Source organism: Dipodomys spectabilis, unplaced genomic scaffold (assembly GCF_019054845.1).
Source record: "Dipodomys spectabilis isolate Male_0828 unplaced genomic scaffold, ASM1905484v1 ptg000148l, whole genome shotgun sequence".
Lineage (NCBI taxonomy): Eukaryota > Metazoa > Chordata > Mammalia > Rodentia > Heteromyidae > Dipodomys > Dipodomys spectabilis.
In genome coordinates, this window is record NW_024870825.1 from 2,753,147 (window position 1) to 2,774,167 (window position 21,021).

Here is a 21,021-nt window from a genome sequence, read left to right on the forward strand (position 1 = left end):
TTAGGAGTACAAGATTGGGTTGTAGTTTCAGTCTTAACCACTATTTGTTGAAGAGGCTGTCTTTTTTTCAGACATGTATTTTTGGCATCTTTGTTGAAAATTAGATGACTATAACTGTGTGGGTTTATTCCAATTTATTCCATTGGTCTTTGTGTCTTTTTTTTTTTTTTTTTTTTTTGTCGATCGTGGGGCTTGAACTCTGGACCTGCGTGCTGTCTCTGTGTTCTTCAGCTCAAGGCAAGCACTCTACCTCTTGAGCCACAGCACCACTTCTGGTTTTCTGAGTGGTTTATTGGACATAAGTGTCTCACGGACTTTCCTGCCTAGGCTGGCTTTGAACCTCGATCATCAGATCTCAGCCTTCTGAGTAGCTAGGATTACAGGAGTGAGCCACTGGCGCCTGGCCTTTGTGTCTTTTTTTGTGTGTGTGTGCCAGTATTGTTTTTCTTACTATAACTTTATAGTGTATTTGAAGTCAGACATTATACTTCCAGCATTGTACTTTTTGCTCTAGATTGCTCTGGCTATTCAAAGTCTTGTATGCTTTCATAAGCATTTTAGTATTCATTTCTCCTATTTCTGTGACGAATGACACTGGTTTTTGCCTTTGGTTTTTAGTGGTACTGGGGATTTGCAAGGCTGGTGGGGTACTGCTGACCCATACCTCTAGTGACTTTGAGGTTGCTTCCCCATCCCCCCCCCCCTTTCTTTTTTTAGTTGTGGGAATGAACTCAGGGCCTGGGTACCATCCCTGAGCTTTTTTTTGCTGGACTATCACTCTGCAACTTTAAGCCACATTGCCATTTCTGGTTTTCTGTAGTTAGTTGGAGATAAGAGTCTCACTGTCGGGGCTGGGAATGTGGCTCAGTGGTAGAGCGCTTGCCATGCATGCCTGAGGCTCTGGGTTTGATTCCTCAGCACCACATAAGCAAAAGGAAAAAAGCCGGAAGTGGCGCTGTGGCTCAAGTGGTAGGTAGAGCGCTAGCCTTGAGCTGAAGAGCTGAGGGACAGCGCCCAGGCCCAGAGTTGAGGCCCCATGATCGGACCCCCCCAAAAAAAGAAAGAGTCTCACTGCTTTTCCTTATTGGGCTGGCTTCAGACTGCCATCTTCGGATCTCAGCCTCCCCAGTAGTAAGGATTACAAGCCACCTGCGCCCCGCTGACATTGGAGTTTTAGTGGGGATTGTGCTGAAGCTGAGATTGCTTTCAGTACTATAGCTGTCTCCACAAGACTCTGTTGACCCTTGAACATGAGGGACTTTTCATCTTCACATATTTTCAATGTCTTTCTTCAATGTATTGTTGTTTTGTTTTCTTTCTTTCTTTCTTTTTTTTTTTTTTTGCTGGTCCTGGGACATGAAGTCAGGGCCTGGGTACTGTCCCTGAGATTCTCTGTGCTCAAGGCTAGCTGTTGCACACTTGAACCACAGTGCCACTTCTGGCCTTTCCTGAGTAGTTTGAGATAAGAATCTCACTAACTTTCATGCCTGGATGGCTTCAAACTGTGATCCTCAGATCCTCAGCCTCCTGAGTAGTTAGAATTACAGATGAAAGCTGCTAGTACCTGGCATTTTTTGGTTTTAATTGTAGAAATCTTACCTCCTAGTTTATTCCTAGGTATTTTATTTTCTTTCCAAGTGATTATGGATTTGGGTTGTTTTCTAATTTAGTTTTAATGGCTACAGAAATTTTGGTTGGCAGTTACTTCCTTTACCACTTTCTTTTTCTTTTTTCCTTTTTTAATTTTTCTAGTCCTGGGGTTTGAACTCAGGGCATGGGCACTGTCCCTGAGCTTCTTTTGCTCAAGGCTAGCATTCTACCACTTGAGCCACAGCTCCACTTCTGGCTTTTTCTGTTTATGTGGTACTAAGGAATCGAACCCAGGGTTTCATGCATGCTAGACAAGCACTCTACCAGTCACACTCCCAGCCCTCCTTTACCACTTTGAATCGTATCATACCCTTGTCTTCCAGCCTGTTTACCTGCCTGATTGCCTTCTTCTAATGATTGCTGTTAAATCATGTTTTTCCTCCTATTGGACATCATGAGTCATTTTCCTCATAACATTTTCTTTTCTTTTTCTTCTTTTTTTTTTCTTTTGCTGGCTCTGGGGCTTGAACTCTGGGCCTGGGTGCTGTTTCTGAACTTATTTTGCTCAAGACGAGTGTTCTACCAATTAAGCTATCGTGCCACTTTGGCTTTTTTGAGTAGTTTATTTGAGATACGAGTCTCATGAAATTTCTTGCCTTGTCTGGCTTCAAACTACGATCCTCAGATCTCAGCTTCCTGAGTAGCTAGGATTACAGGTGTGAGCCACCATTGCCTGGCCCATTTTTATTTGATATGTTTGTCTTAATTTTGCTGGTGATTGAATCTAGGATCTTGCACATTCTGGACTAGCACTCTGCTTCTGAGCTACGTCCTCAACCCTGATCTTCCCATTTTAAACTGGATAATATTTGCCTTTGAATTGTTTAGATTCTTTATATATTCTCAATACTAACTCCTTGCCAGATGGTTAGTTTGCACATATTTTCTCCCATTCTGAAGGTGTGTATTTCGTTGTTTTCCTTCACTGTGAAGAAACTTCTTATTTTGCTCTAATCCCATTTATTCTTTTTTGTTGCTTTGTTTTTGGATTCTTCAGTTAAGATTTCATCATAGTGGCTACTAATTTACTTCCTATGAGTTGCACTTCTGTTTTTCAAGTCTTCCTTTTTTTTTTTTTTTTTTTTTGTCCGGTCGTGGGGCCTGAACTCGGCCTGGGCGCTGTCCCTCAGCTCTTCAGCTCAAGGCTAGTGCTCTACAACTTGAGCCACAACGCCACTTCCGGCTTTTTCTGTTTATGTGGTGCTGAGAAATCGAACCCAGGGCCTCAGGCATGCAAGGCAAGCGCTCTACCACTGAGCCACCTTCCCAGCCCCATCTTCCATTTTTTTTGAGGAGGGGGGGTAGGGGTTAGTCATAGGTCTTGAACTCGGGGCCTGGGCATTGTCCCTCAGCTCTTCAGCTCAAGGCGAGCACTCTTCCACTTAAGCCACAGCACCACTTCCAGTTTTCTGGTGGCTTATTAGAGATGAGAGTCTCATGGACTTTCCTACCCTGGCTGGCTTTGAACCACGATCCTCAGTTCTCAGCCTCCTGAGTAGCAAGGATGACAGGAATGAGCCACTGGCGCCTGGCTAAGTCTTCCAATTTTTAAATTATACTTAATTATAGTGGGCCCATTTTTCTTCCATTAGTATTTTTAATTGGCTTTTAACATTGGTTTTTTTTTCCCCCCAAACTCAAGTCTGTTGGTTCTTGCATTAGTTCTGCCTCGATGAGCGTCTTGAGCCTGTTCACTGATGTTCAGCTTGCTTCCATCAATTTGCTGAGCCCTCCTTGAATGACATGCACTTGTCCTTTGCTTGTGAATATGCTTCCCTTTGTAGGGTCCAGTGTGAGTGTGACTGTATAGTGACTGGTCAGTGGTAAGCCAGCCGACCAAGGCAGGCGTGATTCACGCTGTGCTGCACAGCACTGAGCCTATTTCAGAGTGTAAGAGTAGCAGAACCTCACTGTTTTTTGTTCAGCTGGTACGAATGGGATTGGGAGGACTAAGGCCTCTTTTGCTCCTTTTCAAGACTAAGTCTGGAGGCTGGGAAGGTGGCTCAAGTGGTGGAGTGCTAGCCTTGAGCTGAAGAGCTGAGGGATAGCGCCCAGGCCCAGAGTTCAGGCCCCACCACCGGCAAAAAGAAAGACTAAGTCTGTCAGAGCTGAGGGATAGCGTCCAGGTCCAAAGTTCAGGCCCAGAGTTCAGGCCCCATGACCGGCAAAAAGAAAGACTTAAGTCTGTCAGCGCAGGATTCAGATGATGACCTCCCAAAGGAGGCAGTGAATAAGCAGGTGCAGTGTGGCTGGGTGGCAGTGGAATCCTGGGTTGTCATGGCTATGGTTCCAGGCTGCCTGGGCCTAAGAGGTCATACCTATAGAAAGAGATGAGAACTTGTACGTTTAAATTTGCTCACACAAACCACAAATGTATGTACAGGCCAGAGCACCACTCCATTAAGATACAGAATCTCTGTAGCTAGCTAGCCTATCGCCCCCTCTCCCCTTCTTCCTAATCTCCCCTTCCTCCTTCTCCTTACCCTCTCTTGGTCCTGGGGCTTAAACTCAGGTTCTGGGCCTGGGCACTGCCCTTGAGCTCTTTTGCTCAAGTTTAGTGTTCTACTCTTTGAGCCAGAGCTCTGCTTCTAGCTTTTTGATGATTAATTAGAGAGAATAATCTCATAATTTTTTTACTTTTCTGACCAGGCTGGTTTTGAACCACAGTCCTCTCATCCCAGCCTTCTGGAGAGCTGGGATCACAGGTGTGAGCCACTGGATCCTGGCTCTCTGTAGCTCCCTGTGAAGGACCAAGTGGTAACTGTTTTAGGGTTTGGGCTACATAAATCATTGTAGTTTTTTCTTTTTTCTTCTAAAAATATAAAATGATTATTGAATTGTTGGCTGAATTATTTATTTAAAATTGCTTTAAAAAAGCTAGCAGGCTATAACCTACACATATGACTAATTGAAATATTTATTAATATTTTACACAAATGTTTGCCTTATTCTAAAAACTTGGGCACATTTTTTAAATGATACTATTAGAAATATATAGGTATATTTGACAGTAAATGGACTAATAACTTTATAATAAATCTTTAAGAATATAAGAAGTTTGCCAGACTAGCCTATCTGAAAACAACAAAAGCAGAAGGGTTATAAGTGTTACTCAACTGGTAGAATGCCTCCCTTGAAAACTCAAGGCCCTGAATTCAATCCTCAGTATTACCAAAAAAACAAAACAACAAACAATATAAGGTGCTTTAAGAATACCAAAAAGAGTTGGGTGCTGCTGGCTGATTCCTGTAATCCTAGTTATTCAGGAGGCGGAGATCCAGAGGATTACAGTCCAAAGTCGGCCCCTGGTAGACAAGTCTGAGAGATTCTAGATCTCCAACGTAACTAGCAAAACGCTGGCAGGAGGAGATACAGCGTGAGTGGTAAAATACAAGCTGAGCAAGCACTAGGCCCTTGTTCAAACCTGGTGCCAGGGAAGGAAAATGCCTAGAATAATTATTTACTATAGTATCTATATGTAATACTTAAGTATGTAGTATTTAGTGAGACTCAGGTTGTGTGTGTGTGTGTGTGTGTGTGTGTGTGTGTGTGTGTGTGTGTGTGTGTGGTATTTTTGGTTGGTAGTGGGGCTTGAACTCAGGGCCTGGGTAATATCCCTGAGCTCTTTCTCTCAAGGCTAGTAGCACTTACCACTTTGAGCCCCAGCTCCATTTGCTGCTTTCTGGTGGTTAATTGGAGATAAGAGTCTCGGGGCCTTCCTTGCCTAGGCTGGCATCAAACCTTGATCATCAGATCTCAACTTCATGAGTAGCTAGGATTACAGGCATGAGCCACTGGTGCCCAGCAAGTCTCAGGTTTTATACAATCATTTGCAGATGGTTTCATGCTTAGTGATAAAAGGTGGAATTACTTAGTAGGAGTTAAGTCAGTCAGTTTCTCTATAAATGAACTATTTTAGTTGTGTTCTGTATTACCTCTCTGGTGTTCTCATGTGTAAGGCTTTTCTCTCTTCATTCTGCTCTGTTGGTAGGTCATCCCGCCTCTTCTTTTTCACAGGAGTGACCTTCTCTACCACATAGTTCATCGCCAGCTCCCACTCCCTGTAGTTATGCTAACCAGAACTGCTGTTAACTTTCATTGCTATGAAATTTTGTAGAAAAGATCAGTGACCTATTCTTGAGAATCTAGTTGTTTTTTTCCTTTATTCCTCTCAGCAAATATGTACTGCTTACTATTGCTGGGTGGACATTGGTGAGAGCAGAGATGAACAGGGGACAGGAGACAGGTGTGGTGGAGAGGGCCTTAGCCTTAGAAGTGGTTGTTCCATTAAGATTTGAGCTGTTGCACCACTAACAATCATATCCTCTCCAGCTGTTTTGTTCTGTTTTCCTTTTTTTAAAAAAATTTGGTGTCAGATTATTGGACCCAGGACTTTTACACTAGGAAAGTACTCTGCTGTCACTGAATTACATCACCAGCCCAAGGGTACTGTCCTTGGTACTATTCTTCCTCATCAGTCGTTAGCTGCAGTTTTTACACCCTAATGGTTCTCTTCATACTCTTCAGTTACAGAACTCTGCTTAAACATGACCTATCCAAAACCTATTCCTTACATTTTGTTGAAACTACCTTTCACTCATTTTGCGCAAATGTTTGTTTTTCACAAATTCCCATACTAGAAACTTGAGAATCATCCAGAATTCCTAATACATTGTTGTATTTCGTACTCCATATTCTTGCAGTTATTTACTAAGTCCATTTTACCTCTGCCTCATTAATAGTCCTCTGCATTTTTCTTGGAACTGTCTTGGTTTATCTTCTTACTAACAGATGAGCTTTTTAATTAGATAGTGTAGTGTTTAGAAGCATGTGGTTTCCAGTTCTGGCACTCTCACCCTGTTCATAGCACCATCTGACTTTGAAAGGGCCTTGGTTTCTGAATGTCAACCTCCTCACCTGTCAAGTGGGAATAGTAATTGTGTTTATCCCAACATGGCTGTTAGCTATTAGGAGACTAAGTGAATTTAACTAATCCTGAACACTTTATACTGAAACTTTATATTAATAGAAATTTAAATGTTATTTGATCATGATTGGCTCCTATCATGACCCTAATTCTCAAAGGAGCAGGTTAAAATTCTTAGTGCTGGCAGAAGTGCGTTTATAGCAAGGCTGGACAGTGAAACATCTGAGTTTCCATGTCCCCATTAGTATCATAAGACAATATTTGTGAATCCAGCTGAAAAAAAAATGGCACCAACAAACAGATTCTTGCCTATATTTTTGTATGGTTTTTGTCAGAAAAGTCTTTCATCAAAGTAGTTTGCTTCCTTTGTGTTGATCCTGAGAGAATTGTTTATCTGAAGGGGTCCTGCTCTGGCCAGGTGCTTAGCCCTTGTTAGTTACATTTTAGTTATATACATCCTTTTCCTGAGCACTTTAACTAAGACATACTGCTAGAACTCTGCTCCTGGAACTTTAATTACACAGGGTTAATTAACCCACATCCTTTTGCAGATGGTGAACTGAGCTTACCAGTGGGAGCAGAGGTGTGGGGCCTGCTGGGTTCGGGATGAAAAGGAAGCATGTGCTGCTTACTTGCCAGCGTTGGCTGATGGCGCATCTTCTGAGAAGTAAACTTCGCTAAGTTTCTTATTCCTATGTGACATCCTGACATCCCTAGCTATCTCTAACAGTTCTCAGAACTCATCTTCAGTGAGACACCCAGCTGTCTTTTTTTTCCCCTGTTGTGGGGTTTGAACTCAGGGATGGGGTGCTGTCCCTGAACCCTTTTGCTCAGGGCTAGTGTCCTACCATTTTGAGCCACAGCTCCACATCTGGCTATCTGGTGGTTAATTGGAGATAAGAATCTCATGATTTTCCCGTCTTGTCTGGCATTGAATCTAGATTTTTTGGTGATTCTGGAATCTGTCTCCTCAATAGCTATGGTTACAGGTGTGAGCCACCAGGGCCTGGCTGTTTGGTTTTTTGTTTTTCTGCTGGTACTGAAGCTTGAACTCATATTCTTGACAATTCTACCATGTGAGTCACACACACCACCAGCTCCAGGCCCCCCCCCCCCCTCTTTTTTTTTCAGACCCTGGTGCTTGAATTCTGGGCTGTCTGTGAGCTTCTCTTTGTGTTCAAGGCTAGTGTGCTATCACTTGAGCCACAGCACCACTTTTGGCCTTTTCTGAGTAGTTTATTGGACTTATTGTCTGGGCTGACTTTGAACCATGATCCTCAGATCTCAGCCTCCTGAGTAGCTAGGATTACAGGTGTGAGCCACTGGTGCCTGGCTAATCCCCCCGCCTTAGTTTTTTGCTTGCTAGCAGTTAAGTCTTATGTATTTTTTAGTCTGCTTAGGCTGGCTTTGAACCACAGTTCTCAGAACTCAGCAGTAGCTAGGGTTATAAGTGGGAGATTTGCCCAGCATCGGTGGCTCACACCTGTAATCCTAGCTACTCAAAAGGCTGGGATCTGAGGATCATGGTTTGAAGACAGCCTGGTCAGCCAAAAGCTCTGGGACAGCGCTCAGGCCCAGAGTTTACCAGGACCGGCAAAACAAAGTGTGAAGTCCAATTTTTTTTTTTATTGTGAAAAAACTGTACAGAGGAGTCACAATTACATGGGCAAGATAATGAGTACATTTCTTATCCAGGAGAAGTTGGAGGCTAAATTTTTTTTTATTTAACCTGTCAAAGTTATTGGCTGGATAAGTTGGTGTGTACAGATAGTTTATTTCCCAGTAACTCAATGATTATATGTGATTCAGCTTCTATTTAGGTCCTCAGTTTTTTCTTTCTTTCGTTTTTTTTTTTAACAATTGGTGCTGGAGATTGAACCCAGAGCTCTGGGCATAGTAGGCACACATGCTACTATTAAATTTCATCAATAGTTCTGTTTTGGCCTTCTAAAATGTTCCAATTCTGAGTTGGATACCAGTGGCTCATACTTCTAATCCTAGCTACTCTGGTGGCTGAGACTTGGAGGACTGCAGAAAAGTCCATGAGACTCCATCTCTAATTACGCAATAAAAATTTGAGACTGGAGGTGTGGCATAAGTAGTAAATTTTCAGCTTGTGATCAAGAAAGCAGAGAGATTGCTCCTGGCTCTAAGTTAAAGCTCCAGTACTGATTCAAGTGTATACACACACTACATAATTTTTTTTTTTTTTTTAGTAAACTGTTGTTTAGAAGAAACATTTAATAGACACAGATGGGTTTCTTAGAACTTGAGCTTTGAGGTGATGATGAAATCAGCGTGGGAACATTATGCATAAAATGGGTCAGTAGGTTTGAGTTTGAGGCTTGAGTGTCACTGAGTAATTGAACTGGGAGCATACTCATCTGCCATATACTAATTATGAAGAGGATTTGAAAGTGTGAAATAGCTCTCATTTGCAATTCAAACATCTATCTAATTTTAAGTTTTGTTGATAAGGGTGAGCAAAAGGATCTTGAGTGACTGCCAGCTGTTTGGGATCAGATGAACATAGCTTCTGGGTAATCAGTCAAAAGTTAAACACACGGGGCAGGGCTTGCTGATACCTGTAGACTTCTGTTACTCACGTGCCAGTGAGAAGTCTTCATGACTCAATTTCTTAAGTTGGGGCTTTTCTAATTTTTTTTTTTTTGCCAATCCTGCGGCTTGAACCTCAAGGCCTGGGCACTGTCCCTGAGCTTCTTTTCCTCAAGGCTAGCACTCTACCACTTGAGCCACAGCGCTACTTCTGGCTTTTTCTGTGTATGTGGTACCGAGGAATTGAACCCAGGGCTTCATGCATTCTAGGTGAGCACTCCACCACTAAGCCACATCCCCAGCCCTCCTGAAAATCTTTTTAGCAAATAAGACTCTCAGATGTATCCCCATCTCAGATATATTTTAAAACTGCTTATTTGGTAGTTTGCCTTGCAATTTGGGTTGTTTGATTTAGTAGTATTTTAGTAGGGATTTAGAGTTACAGAAAGATGAATTTGTTTTTTTATTATTTAGAGTATACTTTATTAATTTCTGTAATCAAACTCACATAGATAAGACCTTATATATTTAATTCAATGTGTTTATACCTGTACAAATGGAAAAAATTAAGCTTAGCGTTTCTAGGCCAATATAGCCATTAATGTTTGTACAATGTACTTAACATGGTAAACTGGGATACTTTTTCCAATGTTGACAACACAGTTAAAGTTTGCAAAATTTCAAAGTATATATTAGTATGTATACTCATTTATATTTATATAAAAAGACCAATAATAGCAGCATGTTCTGCATCAGTAGCAGCAACAGCTTTCCAGGTTCTGTAGTGATGTGAATAAATTAGACATCCGGCACATTCCTTAATAAAAAAAAAAAAAAACAGAACCCCAGAAAATGCGAAGTGTTCTGTTACTGTTGTGGTACCTGGCACCATTTTTTAAAATTAGCTTTTCAATCATCAAAAAGATGAATTTTGTTGTCAGCCTTCTATATTGAATTGGAAATTCATAAGAATCTGAGAATCAACTTACTGATTTTCAAAAGAAATAGAAGGACCCGTGGGGATGGCGTCAAGGGGTCTGCTAACACAGTCATAATGAATACTTTAGTGATATTGGAGTCTTCTTTTTTTTTTTGGGGGGGTCCGGTCGTGGGGCCTGAACTCTGGGCCTGGGCGCTGTCCCTCAGCTCTTCAGCTCAAGGCTAGCGCTCTACCACTTGAGCCACAGCGCCACTTCCAGCTTTTTTTTTTTTTCTTTTTACTTATGTGGTGCTGAGGAATCGAACCCAGGGCCTCATGCATGCAAGGCAAGCGCTCTACCACTGAGCCACCTTCCCAGCCCCTGGAGTCTTCTTTACTTCATTCCTTTTCCTCCCTTTCACTCTCTAAATCCTCCTTTTCCTCCCTTCCCCCCTTAACCTTTCCCATCTTTTTATTTTCTTTCTGCCAGGAATTGAATCAAGTTCTCATATTCTAAGCAGCTACTGTACACCTCCCACCACACACACACATGAATTCACACATACATAGTCCGCAACATTGACTTTTTTTTCCTTAGAGCATGAAATACTTCCCCTTCAACAAAAATACCCTTTCACATTAACTTACCTTTTTTTTTTTTTTTTTTTGTCTTGTCATGGAACTTGAACTCTGGGCCTGGGCACTCTCCCTCAGCTCTTCAGCTCAAGGCTAATGCTCTACCACTTGAGCTCAGTGCCACTTGTTTTTCTAGTTGTTTATTGGCTATAAGAGTCACAGATGTTCCTGCCTGGGCTTGCTTCAAACTGGAATCCTCAGATCTCAGCCTTCTGAGTAGCTAGGATTACAGATGTGAGCCACCAATGCTTGTGTCTGTGTCTGTGGGCTTGAACTCAGCCTAGGCACTATCCTTGAGCTCCTTTTTGCTCAAGGCTAGTAACTAACTTTACCACTTGAGCCTCAGTGCCACTTCTGGCTTTTTCTGTAATTAATTAAAGAGCCTTTCTTGCTTGGGCTGGACTCAGAAGGCAATCCTCGGAACTCAACTTCCTCCTGAGTAGCTAGGATTACAGTCATGAGCCACTAGACACACGATGATCTTTTAGATGATTTACAGGACTCAGAGAAACTTACGGTTATGCCTTATTACAGTGAACATACAGGTTACAATCAGCAGAGAAAAGGTGCTTGGTGAGAAGTCCAAGAGAAAGTCGATGCAAGCTTCTTGTAAGCATTCTTTTCCAGCAGTTAGACAGTGAGCTAATTATGCCTGTGACAGCATGAGAGAATACATGGTAATATTGTTAGGCAGGCATTCTCATCTGAAACTTGAACTCTTGGTGCCTCAATTGCTTGGACGCTGGGTCCACACAGCGGTCATCCTGAATACAGCAAGCACTAGGTATTCTGAAACAGGCATTTTTTCCCCAGAAGGCATACTGTGGAGTTAGCACTCTGGCTAAACTCATACACTGTCACTGAAAGGGCTCAGACACACTAAAACACCCCCTCCCTCCCTCCCTCCCTTCCTCCCTTCCTTCCTTCCTTCCGTTGTTGTGGGGCTTGAACTCTGGGCGTGGGCGCTGTCCCTGCACTTTCCAGCTCAAGGTGAGCACTCTACCACTTGAGCCACTGTGCCACTTCCGGTTTTCTAGTGGTTTATTGGAGATAAGAGTCTCATGGACTTTCCTGCCCCGGCTGGCTTTGAACCTCGATCCTCAGATCTCAGCCTCCTGAGATTACAGGCTAGGATTACAGGTGTGAGCCACCAGTGCCTGGCCTAAAACATTTTTAAGAGACAGAATATTCTTATAGGTTCTGCTATGTAGAACAGCATTTTGTTTTCTAACATATAATCACATTTGAGTTTGTCTTAACATTGTGAGACTGAATGATATCCCAATTTTTAGAATGGCGTGCGTGTGTGTGTGTGTGTGTGTGTGTGTGTGTCTATTAAGATATTTACACTTTTATTTTCTACTAGAATGATTGTATATGGTATTATAGTTTGTGTAAAGTTTTTGTCTTCAGCTCTTATGAAGGTCAGAATTATTATTATCATTATTGTTATTACTAGAGAGAGGTTTCTCTAGTCTAGCAGATGGCCTTTTCATTTGTTCTGCCTCAGCCGCTTGAGTGCTGGGATCACCGCTTATGCTCTCATGATTAGCCTGGATTATTGTTATCTATGTTGTGTTTGTATCTTCAGGTGTTTTTTTTTTTCCTTTGGGAGGGGGTTCGGTGTGGGGCTTGAACTTGGCCTGGGCGCTGTCCCTCAGCTCTTCAGCTCAATACAAGTGCTCTACTTGAGCCCCAGCACCACTTACCGTTTTCTAGTGGTTAATTGGATATACGAGTCTCATGGACTTTCCTGCCCGGGCTGGCTTTGAACTGTGATCCTGAGATCTCAACCTCCTGAGTAGCTAGAATTACAGGTGTGAGCCACCAGTGCTTGGATGGGTTTTTTTTTTAATTGTTATGGTAAAGGTGATTTACAGGGCCAGGAAGTTGGCTCAGTGGTAGAGTGCTTATCTCCCATGCATGAGGCGCTGGGTTCAATTCCTCAGCACCACATAAGCAGAAAAAAAGCCGGAAGTGGCACTGTGGCACAAGTGATAGAGCGCTAGCCTTGAGCTGAAGAGCTGAGGGACAGCACCCAGGCCCAGAGTTCAAGCCCCATAACTGAAAAAAAAAAATGATTTACGAAGGGGTCAGTAGTTATATAAGTCAGATAATGTATACTTTCTTTTTGAACAGAGTTACCTCTTCCCTGTTTTTTTTTTTCCAGTTTTTCCCTCCTGACCCTCCTTCCTGACAAGTTGTATAATACATTTTCAACATAGTGTCTAGTGAGTATCACTGCTACATTTGTTCACCATTTGTCCCACCCTTTCTGTGCTCCCCCTTCCCTTCCCAAGACTGATAAACCTACATAGGAGACAAAAGAAACAAAAACAGAAATAAAGGAGGAAAAAATAACCCAAAAAATATGAACCAAAAGCAAAATAAAACAAAACAACCCAAACTCTTCTCGTTTCCATTTCTTGGAGTTCATTTCAATAAGCATCATCTTAGGTGAATATAGCTATTGAGCCTTTGTGATCCTCTCCTAAGAATATCCTCCTTTGATTTCCTTGTGTGAATGTCTAGAGTCCTAGATAATTTATCATGTCCAAGTGTTTTTTTTGTCTTTCAGCATCCAGTGTGTAATAAATTTATAGGCACATTCTAGTTAAAATAAATGAGGGAAATCATGCAACCTATGTTTCTTTTATTTCGCCTAATATATTTTTCCAAGTCTTTTTATTTCCTTACGAATGATACAATATCATTCTTTCTGATGGAAGCATAAAATTCCATTGTGTATATACACCACATTTTCTTAAGTTGATCTGAAAGTTCAGTTTCATTCTTGATGCAGAAGTAGTTTGAGTTTGGGGCTGAGTTTTCATTCTTAATGTAAACTTTAATGTTAAATCTGGAACAAGTCAAAGTTTGAAAAAGTGATGGCTTATTTTCTATTGCTGCTGCAACAAAATCACTCTGAATTTGGTGTCTTAGAAAAATACAGATCTTAATTTCTCTTAGAGTTCTGGAGTCTAGAATTGTGAGGTCTGTTCCATGTGGCTAAGGTCAGGTTTTGACAGGACTGACTTGCTTCCTCAGGCCTATAAGAACAATCCATTTCCTGTCCCTCTTAGCATCTGGTGGCTATTTTTTCTTGACTCTGGTCCCTTCCTTCATCCTCAAAGCATGCCACTCCAGTATCTGCTTTACCTTAGGTGTCTCTTTGCTTATCTGATCTGCTTTTACTTCTCATTTATAGGATCACTTGATTACATTTAGTCCCTTTCTGGATAATCCAGAAATATTCCAACTCTCAAGAGACTTCGTTTAATCACGTCCCTTTTGCATGCTGTTGATAGGTTTTGGTGAGATTTTTGTAGAGCCGTTATCCAGCCAACTGCATATCTCAGCACTATTTTGGATGGGAATTTTAGTTGATGTTTTCTTTTCCTAAATACACAGTATCATTTTTTTTTTCCTAGTGGAATAACTGGGCTGGTTTTTGTACTCAGTTCTTTTGTTGGTCATGGGGCTTGAACTCAGGGCCTAAGTGCTCAGGCTTAGCACTCTATCACTTTGAGCCACAGTGCTGGCTTCTGGTTTTGTGGTGGTTAATTGGAGTTAAGAGTCATGGCTTTCCTGCCTGGGGTGGCTTCGAACTGTGATCCTCATATCTCAGCCTTCTGAGTAGCTAGGATGACAGATGTGATGTGAGCCACCGGCGCCAGGCTTGTACTCAGTTCTTAATTTGTATTTCTTTTTTCTTTGTGTCATATGTGTGCTTTCCATAGTGTCAAGATGAACAGTTTCTGTCCCGCCTACATGAATAATAAGTTTTAATTTTGCATTTTGTATTGTAGTTGGTGTGATACGGTGTCCAGTGTGCCGCCAGGAATGCAGACAGATAGACCTTGTGGATAATTATTTTGTGAAAGACACATCTGAAGCCCCTAGCAGTTCTGATGAGAAATCAGAACAGGTATGCACCTTAATTTTTCTTTATATTCTTGTCTTGAAATCAGTATGTAAATTAAGAAAAGCATGGTTGGATAATTAAGTCATTCAAATTGAAAACAATAAAGGATAGCTTTTTCTTTATCCTCAAACTTGGTTAATTGAAACAATTATTACTTAAATAATCAGTATCTGGTGGCTCACACCTGGAATCTCTACTTACTGGGTAGATGAAATTGAGGAGGATCTCAGGTTGAGGCCAACTTGGGGAAGAAAATTAGCAAGATCTCATCTTAGCAAAACAGGCTGAGTGTGGTATTGCATGCCTGTAGCCTGAGTTATTAGGAAGGTATAAGTCAGAGGGTCGTAGTCTGAGGCCAGCCTACAAGAAAACATGAGACTATCTGAAATAACCTAAAATCAAAGAGGCTGGAGGTGTAGCTCAAGTAGGCTTGCATATGTTTAAGACCCTTGAGTTCAAGTTCTAGTGACTTCAAAAAACAACAGCAAAGAAAAGTCAAATCTGATTTAGACTGTCTGTTCTGAGCTTTGGAATTTTATCTGCCTCAATGTTTGATCTCTGAAGAGGATTTTCTTGGGGATAAACGGATAACAAAATGATTTTATTTTTTATTTTAGTTTATTTATTTTTGGTCGTTGCAAGGCTTGAACTCTGGGCCTGGGCACTGTCCCTCAGCTCTTCAGCTCAAGTCTAGCACTCTACCACCTGAGCCACAGTGCCACTTCCAGTTTTCTGAGTGGTTTTATTGGAGAAAAAGAGTTTCATGGACTTTCCTGCCCAGTCTGACTTTGAACTATGATCCTCAGATCTCAGCCTCCTGAGTAGCTAGGGTTACAGGTGTGTATTTTTTATTTTTGTGTTGGTCTTTGGACTTTTGAACTAAGGGCTCAAGGTTTGCACTCTACCACTAGAACAATAGCTCCACATCTGGCTCTTTGGTACCTTTATTGGAGATAAGTGTCTCAAGTCCTTTCCTGCCTGGCCTGGCTTCAAACTGGGATCCTTAAATTTCAGCCTTCTGAGTTGGATTACAGTCATGAGCCACCAGCACCCGGCTAATTTTATTCTATATACATCAGTGTAGCCAATATATTTGAGAAAAAGTTTGAGAAGTTTTTTTTAATTGCTTTATTTTATGAGTCTATGTTGGGAAATTTAATATGGGTTAATATTTGTCTTTTATAGGTATGTACTAGTTGTGAAGACAATGCGAATGCCGTTGGCTTTTGTGTAGAATGTGGAGAGTGGCTGTGTAAGACCTGTATTGAAGCACATCAGAGAGTCAAGTTCACTAAAGATCACCTGATCAGGAAGAAGGAAGATGTCTCAGGTAAGAATCCCAGTGATCCTCACCAGCCTTACTCTTCGGATACTGTAGCATGGTCTCCTCATTTATGCATTTTGAATACTAGCCTCAGTTAAGAATTTACAATGTTTTCTGGGCATGGTGACACATGCTTATAGTCAGCACTTGGAAGGCTGAGGTAGAAGGCCAAGGCTAGCCTGAATTACATTTAAAAAAAAATTAACATTAGCCAAAACTTTTATTTTGTTTAAAAAGCATTTGTTTTATTTTGCTACAGAGTCTGTTGGAACATCTGGTCAGCGTCCGGTTTTCTGCCCTGTACACAAACAAGAGCAGCTGAAACTTTTTTGTGAAACATGTGATAGACTGACCTGTAGAGACTGCCAGCTATTGGAGCACAAAGAACATAGGTACAGAGGCCATAGTTGCTTACAGAGGAATACCTCAGAAAGTTTGTAAAACCAGTCTTAAATCTCTTGGCATTTAAAATCCAGGTTTTACCTTCATTGTTTTTTATTATATATATTAATTATATATTGTAAGGGATTTCATTATGATTATTTCCAGGTATCTTGTTTCTTGAAGTAATATGCTTTGATAAATTAATACTTCTCATGTTCACATTTAATTGATTTAAGAATATTCGTCAAAGTATATCATTTTGTGGATTTGGGTTTGCAGAATGGAGCTGTGTTATTTCTCTGCTTGCTGTTTCTATTGTTCAGATAAGCACTGTCCACCTGTAATGTATTCAGGCCATAGGCTCTAATCTGAAAAGACAGTATTCTCACAGTAGCCAGCTGATGTCCATTTTAACATCAGAGCCTGAACACTGACTTCATGGTAGATGTGTAGTTTGCAGGAAAGATAGGGATGTATGAACAATCAGTAAACATAATTTCTACATGTTAGGTATTCCTTAATATGTAACTTGTATTAACCATATTTTGACTGGATCACTGATACTCCTTTAAGAATGTTTCATCTGAACTATTCTAGAACTGTACTGAAATCTTTTGTCACATTTAACAAAATGTATACACGTATATATACACATATATAGACACATACACGTGAGTATATGTGTGTATGTGTCTATATATATATATATATATATATATATATATATATAGTATATGTATTTCAAAATTCTGGAAGTGATACCACGGTACCTTTGTATTACAAACAAAAAAGATGGTCTGGCTTATTCAGAGTGTAGAATTTTCTGAAGTCTTTCCTAAGACTAAGTAAGTTTTATAGGATTTTGTTTCCAAGACAGGAAAGTTTAAATGTTTGTTGTTGTTACTGTTTTGAGGTGGAGTGTTACTGTGTTGCCCAGATTGATTTCCAACTTGTAATCTTTCTACTTCACTTAACCTCCTAAGTAACTGAGATTATAGACAGTTCTACTGCACTTGGCTTAAGTAGCTTTTCTGCCCCCTCTTCTCTCCCATTCCTCCTCTCTCCCTTTCCTTGGCAGTACTGGAATGAACTTTGTGCCTCATACTTGCTAGGTAGTCATACTCCTAGCCTTCAAATATTTTTTACCCCCTAGTCCAAGAGGCTTGAATTCAGGGTCGGGTGCTGTCTTTGAGCTCTTTGTTCAAGGCTACTCTGATGAGTCACATCTCCATTTGTTTTTTTTATTTTTTGTTTTGGTGGTAAATTGAAGATAAGATTCACACAAGACTTTTCTGCATGTGCTGGCTTTGAACTGCAATTCTTAGATCTTACTCTCCTGAGCTGAGTAGCTAGGATACAGATGCTTTAATAAATGTGTTTATTAACCTTGAATTTATTCAATGAATTTATTGAAGCAGGTTGGATACTATAATCGTAATTACTAGCGATTACTGCATCCTTACTTTGTGCCAGACACATTTTGAATGCACATTCAATGTATACCAACTATTCCTGAGGTTAGGTAATGGTATTATGACTGTTCTAAAGGTTAGGAAATCGGTTCACAGATTTTGTGATCTGTACAAACATTCCCACTAAGTGGCAGAGCCAGGATTAGAGCACTGACATTTAGGTTCCAGATCTCTTTTTAGCCTATATGCCCATTTTCCCTTACAGTGCAGTACACTGCATTTGTACTGTGCATTTGTACTGTGATGAGATTGTAAATGACACAGCTTTCAGAATGTGTCCTATCATGAAGTGGCAGTGTTCTATATTCAAGATCATGTCTCCCCTTGGTATTTCACCTGGATATTACTGTTGTATAACTCACCTCATTGGACTTAAAAAAAAACCAAGTCTCAGCTGGGTACCAGTGACTCATGTCTGTAATCCCAGCTGCTCAGGAGACTGAGCTCTTGAGGTTCGCAGTTTGAAGCCAGTCTACGTAGGAAAGTCCTTGAGACTCTTATATTCAATTAGCCACCAAAAAGCCAGAAGTAGCGCTGTGGCTCAAGTGGTAGAGTACTAGCCTTGAGCACAAAAAAAGCTCAGAGACAGTGGCCAGGCCCTGAGTTTAAGCCCCAGGACTGACACAAAAACAAAACAATAAAACCTTCCAAGTCCCCTTCACAGTAACATATTTGCTACTGTTCTCTCTGCTTTGAGGCTTACTATGTCAAGCCACCCTGTCCACACTGCTAGGAGGATAATTTTGATGAAGTATAGTTGACTCATAAAACAGCATTCACATTCACAAGAATGATACACTGTTATTTCAGGTGTTGAGTGTGGCACACATTGGACTTGACCTGCACCTGTCTTTCTCCTTGCCTACAGATGACTTTCATCTCTCACACCACCTGGAGAGTTCGTATGGGGCAATGACAGGCCTTCTGAGCTGATGAGCTTTTACTTTCTTTAAGTTGAGTGGATGCCTCTCGAAGAGGATGCTTATCCATTCACTTTGGAATTACAGTGTATAAACTATGCAACTTTCTGTTGACTGAGAGATGCTTATAGGGTAGTACCCAAATAATCATAGGATCCAGCATCTTCTCAAGTGGTTTTGGGGAAAGGGGTTGGGGTGGGGAAGAGGCTTGTAAGTATGAGTGTTTCTCTGCATTCTCTGGTCTGCATAAACCATTTCCATCTTAACAGAGCACTCTTCTAGACTTTGCTTTTCTTAGTTTTCAGATTATTTTATGCTAATCTTAATAATAATCTGTTTTCGTTATGCGCAGCAGCTATTTTTCCTCAAATGGTGTGTATTGTAGTACAGAAATTCATATAGATATGTGTGCCTACCTATAGTGCCCCCTCTAGAGATTCTTCCTCTCCAACCCAATTATTATAAGAAATATCTCAGACATCAGGAATGTCATCCTTTAGCTGTATTTCATACTGCATATGTGTTAGAGACTGTTTTGTCAGTTATTTTCTAAGTAACCCAGTAAATACACAGTCTAGTTTGGCTTAAGATTATTGTAAAAATGATACACGTTCAATAGAAACAGTACCTGATCTGGCTCAATAGCTCAGGCCTGTAACCCTAGCTAATTGTGAGGCAGAACTCCTCAGGCGATCAAAGTTTAGGTCAGCCCAGACCAAAACAAAAGTTTAAGAGACTACCTCTCAACTGGTGGTTTGGCACAATGACACCAGGCCTGACATCCCAGCAGTGCAGTGATTTACACATAGTAAGATTACAGTCCAGCCTGGCTGAGGGGTGCCCTGAGACCCTATCTTGAGAATAACTGATGCAGAAAGGGCCTGGTGGAATGGCTATACCGTGGTAGAATGCCTGTTTATCAAATAGGAGATCTCGAGTGCTGCCAAAAAAGAGAAAAACAACCCCTGCTTTCTTTGAAGTTTGGTCTTTTCTCAGGCTAGCAGTTTATAGTATAATAATCATTCTCAGGTCTGGGAGGGTGGCTCAGTGGTAGAGTGCTTGTCTTGCATGCACAAGGCCCTGGGTTTGATTCTTCAGCACCACAGAAGCAGAAAAAGTCAGAAGTGGTGCAGTGGCTCAAGTGGTAGAGTGCTAGCCTTGAGCTGAAGAGCTGAGGGACAGCGCCCAGTCCCAGAGTTCAGGCCCCATGACCAACCCCCCCCCCCCCCCAAAAAAAAAAAAAAATCATTCTTCTTGGTTTTCAGGGGCCACATTTTCTGGTAGGATTTTTTTGTTAGTTTTTTTTGGGGGGGGGGGTCTGGTTGTGGGGCCTGAACTCTGGGCCTAGGTGCTGTCCCTCAGCTCTTTAGCTCAAGGCTAGTGCTCTACCACTTGAGCCACAGTGCCACTTCCGGCTTTTTTTTTTTCTTTTTGCTTGTGTGATGCTGAGGAATCGAACCTAGGGCTTCATGCATGCAAGGCAAGCACTCTACCACCTTCCCTTTTGTTTTTAAGCTGGTCCTGGGGCTTGACTTAGGGCCTAGGCGCTGTCCCTGAGCTTTCTTTGATCAAGGCTTTCTACCACTTCTGAGCTTTTTGGTTCTTAACTGAAGATAAGTCTCGCCAGTCTTTCCTGTTCTGGCTTACTTCACATGTTGATCCTAGATCTCAGCCTCCTGTCTAGCTCTTTTTAGTTCTTTGAGTAGGTGGTGGCAGCGTCTTTTCTTTGTAAATGTCCAAGGTATTTCTAAGAGTTTTAGCCATTTAGGAGTGGGGGCATGGCTCAAAGTCCTGAGTTCAATTTCTAAAACTATTCAAAGGAAAAGGAAAACATTGGAAAATTTGGGCTGGCTTTTGCATATTTGATGAATCAAATGAATCAGTGAGCTTGTATTGGTTATGTGTGCTCCATTTCTGATATGACCATGACATCAGACAGATGTCATCAAACACTGTTGTGTTATACACACTTGAGAGCTGCACCAAATCTCTCTTCTAACCAAATTACGGCAGTGAGCTTGTGAATTGATGTAGTAAATATAAATCAGATTCCTCCTATATAAAGGCAGATTAAAACAGAACAAAACATGAGCAAGGTGATCCGGAGTGCCACTTTCCTTGGCCTGCGTCATGCATCTATGTGCTGAGACTGTGACAGGGTCTGTTTATGCAGTGGGACCATTTGTGCACATGTTAAAACAGTGCTTAGGAGTTGATCCCCAGACCACACAAGGTTATCATACAAACAATTCATTGTCATTAGCCTTTAACTTTTTTTATTTTTTCTTTGTCAGTCGTGGAGCTTGAA

General features: G+C 41.3%; 1 protein-coding gene across 3 annotated transcripts in view; it reads left to right on the forward strand.

The window, feature by feature from the left end:
* Window positions 1-21,021, forward strand: part of Trim33 (tripartite motif containing 33) — a 76,786-nt gene that overhangs the window by 16,811 nt on the left and 38,954 nt on the right. For all 3 annotated transcript variants that reach the window (XM_042692266.1, XM_042692267.1, XM_042692268.1), the window contains exons 2-4: window positions 14,498-14,616; window positions 15,799-15,943; window positions 16,197-16,329. In XM_042692266.1, the coding sequence (XP_042548200.1) occupies window positions 14,498-14,616; window positions 15,799-15,943; window positions 16,197-16,329 (397 nt within the window). The remainder of the gene's footprint in view (window positions 1-14,497; window positions 14,617-15,798; window positions 15,944-16,196; window positions 16,330-21,021) is intronic.